Source organism: Colletotrichum tamarilloi, assembly GCF_030869305.1.
Source record: "Colletotrichum tamarilloi strain Tom-12 chromosome Unknown Scaffold_25.1, whole genome shotgun sequence".
Taxonomy (NCBI): Eukaryota; Fungi; Ascomycota; class Sordariomycetes; order Glomerellales; family Glomerellaceae; genus Colletotrichum; species Colletotrichum tamarilloi.
The window spans coordinates 479,111-488,145 of record NW_026849408.1 but is presented as its reverse complement, the minus strand read 5'-3'; the positions used below and the strand labels follow the sequence as shown (position 1 = coordinate 488,145).

The 9,035-nt window shown below is 49.0% G+C and overlaps 2 protein-coding genes across 2 annotated transcripts; both read right to left on the bottom strand.

The window, feature by feature from the left end:
* Positions 1-3,996: 3,996 nt before the first annotated feature.
* Positions 3,997-4,972, bottom strand: CTAM01_07862 (acyltransferase; the record flags this gene model as incomplete). The annotated part of the gene is made up of 2 exons (XM_060523883.1): positions 3,997-4,415; positions 4,480-4,972. 2 exons carry the CDS (start codon positions 4,970-4,972, stop codon positions 3,997-3,999), a joined length of 912 nt encoding a protein of 303 aa, XP_060381630.1.
* Positions 4,973-7,167: 2,195 nt separating this feature from the next.
* On the bottom strand, positions 7,168-7,479 carry CTAM01_07861 (uncharacterized protein; the record flags this gene model as incomplete). Its single annotated transcript, XM_060523882.1, has 1 exon — positions 7,168-7,479. One exon carries the CDS (start codon positions 7,477-7,479, stop codon positions 7,168-7,170), a length of 312 nt encoding a protein of 103 aa, XP_060381629.1.
* Positions 7,480-9,035: the final 1,556 nt, after the last annotated feature.

Below are 9,035 nucleotides of genomic sequence, written 5' to 3'. Positions count from 1 at the left end.
TGCCCAGGAAAGGTTAGCACGACAGATATATACCCTGGTGTCAATACGTATCTCCTCAACCTGGCATGGGTCTCACCCTGACCTATCTTTCATGACTACTCACACACCACCAGCACCATCCCACCCTAAAAAAAAAAAAAAAAAAAAAAAAAATGAAAAAAAAAAAAACCCCCCGTGTTACATCCCTTACTCCCCCCCCGGCAGGGGTCCCCCCCCCCCACACCTTTACAAAACCACACCCCCCACCCCACCCCCCCCCCCACAAAAAAAAAAAAAAAAAAAAAAAAAAAAAAAAAAAAACCTTCTCAGTGCGTTTGTTCTGCCAATCTTAGCTCAACGCCGACTCGAACTCCCAGTTCTTTCTCATTGTTTCTCTTTTGGACATGACGTTCCCGTCCACTTTGAGAGGCGGCAGGCTGGCAAGGTCCCGCAACCGCTAGGTGTCTCGAACCTCAGTCTCTGTGAGAAGATGGGATGACTAAAGACGCCTCCCGCGATCTACAGAGGCGGTCAGTTCTGCTGATCGACGTCGAGCGGAGTGGACGTGGGCGGGTGACCTGGTGGCTGGGAGGCACAGAGGTCTCCTTGCCCAGCCTGACATTCTCTGAATTGACTTTTCAGACAGTATTTCTATATCCCAGAAATTAGAATGGTTCTAGCGACCCTGCCAGTCACTGTGAGGTTACAGGCCGGAAGAGTTCGTTCAGATTCAATCTGTCCCTGTTTAACTCGCTACCGAAGGCCAATCCGGGTACAAGGTACCTTGTGCTTGTTAGCTGCGGATGTGTAGTAGGCAGTGCAAACTTTCCGAGCTGGGTTCTCCATGGATGTTTCTCTCACATATTGGCAGTCTATTATCAGTGGGAGTGGGAGACACTATAGGCATGTCTCAGAGTTTCTCAAGTTCCGCGTCTGTCTCATGGTCAAACGCTCGAAACGACACTACTACCTTACTTTGATGACTTTATGGCCCGCATTACTGCCGTACTTGTGAGCACACCAGTTCCCGGAGGCATCGATAATTTCTTCTCTCAAGAGAGCGATGTGTGTTGTGCCATTCTCTCGATGATAGCAGCAGCTACCTACTGGAGTGCCACGCACAGGTATACTAGTGAAGTAGGACAGATGACATACCCCAGATATGGGGTTTAAGAACAGATGGCTTGTTCTGAGACAGTTGTATGGGTATGTCTAATATTCTTTGGTATATTTGAGTATGCCATGGCTCAAGTTCTGTAACTCCATCCCAAATGCCATGAGATCGCTCAGCCACTTCGAGTATGCGGTGGACTGAGAGCAGGAATGTGGTCAAGCGCCGTTGATCTACATTCTATGTTAGTGTGACTAGTTCCAATTGAATGGAGGGCTTTTCAGGTGGCTTTTCGTCGATGAGACATTAAGCTAGGTAGGTGTTGCCTCAGCTCTAAATCCATCAAGACATCTCAGAAGACGTGGTCCTACCTTGGGTGCTTGGTTGGGTGGCAGCTGTGAGTCGGCAGCCTGATTACCTACCCCGCAAAACGATCCAAAGTAGAGGCGAGCAGGCAAGCTGAGCCATACTCGCGGTTGGTGAAAGGCATTGTCACAGCCGCAAAACGGGTCGGCGAATAGAGAGGAATTCGCACACATTGATAATGTCTTCATCTGGGCACTCCTCTTGACGAAAGTAACTGACAAAGGTAGTCACTCAGCCACATGAGAAGCACCAAATCCGGCCCATGAGCCTGAACCCCGCCCCCGAGACGGTCCAATCGGCGGATGGGGCCGGACCCAAGCCCCGCCGAAACGCCGTGATCCGTTCCCCGGCGACGTGATGGCCGTTCGGGCCCCGCCCCGAGTGGACTTGAAACGTGGCCGACGGTGAATACTCGAGGTCCGGCTTCCATGCTGATGCTGTGAAACTAGTCGTTAGACGACGGAGACCCGCCCGTCTGGTGAAGCGGCCTTGCACGGGTACAGTGCCGGAAGGAGAAAGCTTTTACGTTAAGGGGGACCTCGACGTTTGCGCGGCTGGAAAGCAAATGACCTCGCTCTATGAGAACTAAGAATGGGAGTGAACTCGAGAAGGATAGGATTAATGGTGGCCAAGGATACAGAACAAGATGCCACCTTACATTGCTGCAATTGTTTCTGGAGAGCCGGGGGGGGGGGGGACGTGGCGATGGAGTGTCTGGAAATGACCTTTTTGGGCTCAATAGGGCTGAATCGGGGTAGAAAAGGGGGCTGCAGTGAGCAGTCTGCGCAGATGCATAAATAAAGGCAGATACAGAGGCAAGTCTATCCAAAGCAAACTAAAGCTCCGATGGCCGCCGGGATATCGTCGTCGGAAGAGACGCTTGTCGCTCTCAGGATACGGCCCCTGGACTCTCAAGGTTTCGATAGCCGTCGACACGCCCTTTTGCCGCTAAAGGTGTTGGTACTTTCCCTGGTGACTTCTGGGACAGTCAGGCGGTCCTGGATTGACTTCTGTCGCAGATTACGGATTTACTACACTTTGAACGGCGAACGAGGCTGTCTCGGCCGATACGCTAGTTTCTTCAAGTCGAGCCTACCCAAAGGATTGTCTGACACCCATCATCATCACGTGGGTGATGCGGGCAAGGATGATAAGACCATCTTGTATGAGACGGTTGCTTGGTAGTGGTGATAGTTTACGTCTCGAGATAAGGATTGGCAATGATGGTTGGATGCCCCGCCTGGCGGACGCGGCTCTGCTTCCAAGGTGCTTATCTAGCGTGGGGTGTTTGATACAAAATGGGATGGTGTTGCATGTGAAAGACCACCATGGCTGTCCACATTTATATCTGATATCTATAGCCTGGGGCTTGTCATCTAGACATGTCTGTTTCTCGCAAGATGTAGCCCAGCATGCATTCACACCAAGGACTTCTGGAGAATACTCTATGAACAATGGCGAGAAACAACGAAACCACACCGAGCACGTTTGATAATGTCTCGCTGATACTCGAGAGACGATCAAGTCCACTTGCCAATGCAGATATCATGTAAGGGTTCCTTCGAAAGGCGCGACATGTGATCCAGCAACATCTAATAGAACGCCGGGGCATTCAGGAAATGGGTACGTACGGTAAGCTCGAGGTGACACAGAAGCGGCAAGGCGATGATTCGACAACAAGATAAGACCATCAGCCTGTCTCGGCTTAACTGGACCGACGAGAATGAGCATGATCGTCCGTCATTAAGACGTAATATGAGGAGCTGTGGGAGCTGTGGTAGTAATCACACATGACAACGTTGATCCAACGAAACTTCCCTAGCTTTGTGCGAGGGAAGCAATCCTTGTGTGGTTCGTATTCGAACGGCCTAGTCCTGTTCGACTGGCCCCCTTGCAGAAGTGAGAAAACCAACAACGTTCATTAGTCAGTCGGAACTTATTCATTGACCAGCGGCAAAGCTAATTCCTGTGCAATGACTGCTGGCCATCACTTCAACGATCATGATAGAAGGCCTGCCAGCATTGGAAATGAATGTGTGCCACAATACCTACGACTGCGTGGAACGGGACGGAGCCTTGCTGTCATAAAACATTCACCCGTATCTTGAGTATAAGGAAGTCTCTGCGTGCGCCCTCGTCACGAACCTTTTGCACAAGAGTGTTGCGTAGTCGCAACTGTCGTGATGACCCGAATAGCGAACCAATATCAATGCCCGGCATCTGAGAATAGTCGTCTCTTTCCCGTTAGAACAAGCGTAGAAGTCATCAGGGAATCAGACGAAAGCGGCAGGATTGATTGATAAGTTTTAATTACATTATGGAAAGGCCATTGCAGAGCGCTTTCCGTAATATGGCCGCTCCAAAGGGGAGGAGTAACGTGACTGCTTCAAACACTACCTTATGCGGCACTTTCCATCTCCTGATACTATGGCCGACCTGTTTATCCGTCACGTGTGTACTGACGGAGTACATGCTGTTTCCATTCTTCACTTTTCCAAGACGGTTCCCCGGCTTGGCCGTGAAAACCGTGTCAAAGAGCTTCAAGTCATTGAAGCCCACTCGGCCTTCTTCACATCCAGCCATTCCCCCTTTTCTACCCAGAGATTCTCTAGCCACTTTGCCAGCTTTTCGTCATCCGTCGGTAGAGTCTCGAGGGGAAACCTGCGAACATGGACGTGAAACTTGTATCCAAGTCGAGAGCTCAACCCGGGCACGCTCAAAGTGTCCCACATGGTCGGCGCCGCATGGAAATCTTTTCCCCTCTGATACGCAATCGTCACATCGTACACGGCCTTCACGTGGGCCGCCTTCCTGAGGTGTTGGACGGTGGTAATGAATCCTTTCGTCCTAGGATACAGCAAATGCATAGGCTGCGGTCGACCCGACTCCTTGCACCAGACGATTGACTGCTCATACTTCTTCTGTGTGAAACGAGTGGCCTCGCTGAAGCTGATGAGCCCTATTTATCATCATCAGTAAGGTGTCCGCCCTGAACGGGAAAAACTATCAACTGATGCACTTACAGGTCGGCCACTGCCTATTGACGATACCCGAGAATGCCCTGTCAAGCTCATGCTTGTCTTTGGCCCAGTTACGACTCACCATGGGCATACCCATCGCCCATAGACCCCAACCAAGAAATGGAACTATCCGCAGCTGGATCTTGGCAAAGTAACGGCAACGGCCTAGCATCTCGGCTTTGATCGCGAGAGCTTGGATCATGTAAAAGTCCGCCCATCCGACGTGGTTGGCGACTACTACAGCCGACTCCCCGCGGGGAAGGGCATCGCCGGAAAATGTAATGTTGGCGCCATTATATCTTTCAAAGATGATCTGGATCCAGTACCAAACTGTCTCGGCGATCCGTGACGAGGAGTTGTACACGAAGTCCGGAGCGAGCCATTTCAGCGGGAGCTGGAGTGAGATGGCGGTATCTGCCAAAAGCAACCAAAGAACCCACGGAGCTAGAATGGCAGCTCCTCGGAAGTGAGTGAGCACGTTGCCGTGGCCAGCCATGGCCGTTGAGGATTCAATCGTCAAAGCTCACTCTAGTGGAATCCGAGACCGAGGCGTAAGAAGATGAATCGATGCACGAAAATGATGACACTCTGAGTTCTTTGGCAACTGGCGACGTCCCAAAAGAAAAGATTAAGGTTGGCCGTCTAGTGAGCGAGCCGAAGCGCGGCAAACCGATCTACAACCCAAGACACCCTGCCCTAGACCAAGGGATGTTTCGAAAGGGAGCCGCGTGCGCGCGTGACCTTTAGGCCAGCAGATCAAGGGTGAAGGTTTCGAACGAGCGGGCGATGATCCGGGGTTCACTCGTCTCAAAGATGTGCGTTCCTCTTCGCGTTCAGTGGATGAGCACAATTACAGCCGTATTCCTTGCTGCCAACGAGGAGGAAGCTCTGAAGTGTGGCAATCATGGGCTGAGGATCTTCTCACAGGATATGATTGCAATAGTATGGGAATCGGGGAAAAGGAAACACGATGCTACTGTGGCTGGCTTCTGTTAGCAGAGACGTCCGGTCCCGCCCAAGTTCCTAAACGGGTTAAAATGACGGCATGGACTTTTGGCAGAGGTCAATGATTGATCTCCGTGGGCCGACTGACAAACGGCGGGCTTAACTCAATTATGTGAGTGAGGAACCCCTCCAAACCACTCAAAGACAGGGATTTCACGTTCCTGGCCGTTAATCACATGGGCCGAGCCTGGAAGGTCTCGAAGGGACGAGTGAGACGTCCAAGTGCCAGCATTGAGGCACCCGAAAGCCCTACGACGTGCCGAATTTCATTCGACATAGGACGAAATGTGCACACTGGGCACACAGACAGAGGGGTGCTCGAGTGTCAAGGTTGGCTGCATATATAAGCAGTCGTATGTGCGATTTCAAAATGCTCAAAATAGGCCATGGAGTGTGAGGTCCAGTTAAGGGACTCTTGGCTTTTTTCCCGGCTCGTCCGATGTCGACGCCGCCATTGGACCGAGGTCTGTGTGGATGGGAGACTGGAGAGACGGGATTTACGCGCAGAGATTCGCAGGCTAGATAATTGCCTCGCAACAAGAAACTTTGGACGCGCCGCTGGCTAGCAGAATGCAAGCTCACACGTGTGCATCTGCCATGGAGAAGTGTTGGTCTAGCAAGGGGTCCGAATTGTGACACGTTCCGTACGGACGTATGGGCTTCTACTTTTGTCTGGCGAGAGCTCTCGTGCATGGTAATCTGACGATTCCAAGATGAGCAATTCTGATAAGCGAGCAAACAAGCAAACATGCCCCCCGTCTACCACCAGGGGTCTCAGGGTCTGGGTCTGAGTTGGGGACTCGTGGTTAGAGTTAGAGGACTGTCAGTCCACTGTTTAACTCCATCGTTTTGCATTACTAGAGGATTACCGTAGTATATATAGACGCTACCCTACCCTCGAATTCCGCACTATTTAACCTTAACCCTTTTTATAAATTACCTATTTTTTCCTCTATTTTACCCTCTCCCTTATTAAAAAATCACTAAAATCATAATTTTAATAATTTATTAATAAATTAATATTATTATTTAAAAATAAGTAACCTATTTTTATATATAAATACTAAGAGTTCTATTATTATAAAAATAGTAATAAATATACTAAAGTACTTAAAAAAGCTTTTTAATAAACTTTTAATATTATTTAAAATAATTATTTTTAAGTTATAAAAAGAAGCTAAAGTATTATATTAATATAACCCTATCTATTTTATTAATATTAATAATACCCTTTTTAGTATAAAATATATTAATAATATTTTATAGTTACGTTATTATATTTTATAAACTATACTTAATATTAACGAGGATTTTAATATTATTTATTAAGTTTTTTATTAAAGTTGTTATTATAAGGTTAGTTTAGTTATTAATATTTTAATAAATATTTTAACTTAATTTAAAAGCTTTTATAGCTCTTAATTAAAAGCTTTTAAGGGATTTATAATTAGACTTTTTATTTACTATAAATAAAGTTATTATAATTAAAATTATAATATTATTTATAAACTTTAATAATAAGTAGTTAGTAATATAATTTTTTTTTATAATAAGCTTAAAAAAGTATTTTAATTTAAGTATTAAGTAAGTATTATATTATTTTATTAAAACTATATTCTTATACTTATAACTTAGAAAGAATTAACTTTCTTTGATAATAAGGTACTCAGGAGGACTGTCAGTCCTTTAGAGACGGAGCTGATGCCGGCGCTGGGAGGAGAACTGGAGCGTAGGTGGATAGGACGCCGAGTCAAGCAAGTCAAGCCACACGAAAGCATTCCAGGCAGACGAAGCAACAGTAGCAGCAAGGAGGGCCGAATGTCGCACCCGAGGCTCTCGATGCATGTCTCTACTGAGACTATCTACTCTTTCTTTGTCGGAAAGTGAATAGCGGAGAGGAATGAGGATAACGGTTGAGGCACCCGTGGACGAATATTCGCTCACAAATGCGATGTGAACTTGGCCTAGAACGGGAGCTGCGAATGGGAACCCCTCCATTTCTCCCCGCTTGTGCGATGCAGCACTTTGTGCGCTCTGGCGGAACTTGGAAGCTTCTGAAGCCTCCTTTTCTCAGCTATACTCGGTCTGCCCTCGGGCCGTTCATTCGTACAAAGCCAAGCCGATACTGGGAGCATTCGATAGCTTGGGTACGTGGGTTCCAGACTGGGTACTATGATCCAATATTACAGTACGGATACAGAGACAGAGACGTGAGAGAGACAGAGAGATGGGCCAGCCACGGGCACGCCGCTGCTGGTCTTCACTCAACCGCCAACGGATCGCAGGCTTAAGGGTCTAGACCAGGAACCGTCGCCCGCCGTCCACGGAAGGCGCCTTGCTTACCCCCCGCCTATGTCAGTACCGACGCCAACACAAAATTCCAATATTTGTCACACGGTTAGTACTTGCTATGCCGCGTGCCGCTTCTCCTCGGCCTCACCATAGCTAGAGCTCGCCCCTGCAAGCTGCTCAAGTTGCTCTTCGACATAGCATAGCCCTATCCGGTGACGACTCTCGAGGGGGCTTCTGTTCGTCAGCTTCTTCAGACTGCCAGTCTAGCCGACGTTCTTTCTCTCGCGGTAAGGCAGACGAACTAAGGGGACAGAAGTGCGTGGAACCGCCGATGATTCCGAAAAAGCAACGAAATCGGACTTGATCGTTCAAGTCCTAGGCCAAGTCAGCACCACCTAACTAAGGTACCTTCGAGCCTTGATGACTGGGGGGGACCCATTGGCATTCGGCCTTGTCGCAAGGATCCGTCTCCGGGGTCTTCTTTGGAAGCCTCTATGAACCAGACCAACAGACTGCCTACCTAAGCAGTTCCAAGTCAGAGTTGCGAACGCCTATTGTTAGCTAGCCGAACTGTGATTTTCTCTCCCTTCATTGCCATCATTATTACCGAGGGACTCAACATCGATTCGATCCGAGTGACGGGCTGCTGCTGCTACTACTGGTACTACTGCTGCGTACTGCTGCTGCTGAAACCCCGCATATTCATTCACCCTCCCGTCATCCTTTTCGCTGCTCTCATCAAGACGACGTACCAAAACTCGTTGGGCTTCCTCATTGATTGACCTGACTGGACCAACGACCGCCTTGGCCTCCCGCCCGCGTTCGCCTGCTGCTCTCGACTTCCAAGTTCCGCCATCTTGTCTTAGAAGAGGGCGGTGGCGCTGCCTCTTGTCATCTCGATTCGCGACAAACATTGGCCACCAGCACAGCAGAGAGCCACAGCAAAAGGACGGAACCAAGGGCTCTTAACGCGCCCCCCGTCTCTCTACCTATCCTTCTTGGTGGTTTCTCCGCTCCGCCGTCATCCGTTCTCTCCTTATCACCTCTGCCCTTTTCTGTTGCTACCCTCTTCCAAAGTTCCAACCCATTTCCAGACTCCCCCTACCCCCCAACCAACCCCAGGCCCGTCCCCAACCCCGAGCTGTTAGGCGGACAGTGATTACCTCAGGTCCAGGATAACTGTGAGCCCAAGCTTGCTTGATTGAGCCTGAACCTGAGCCGGAGCCAGAAAAAGCCAGACTGCAACCGTCCAACCACCCCCG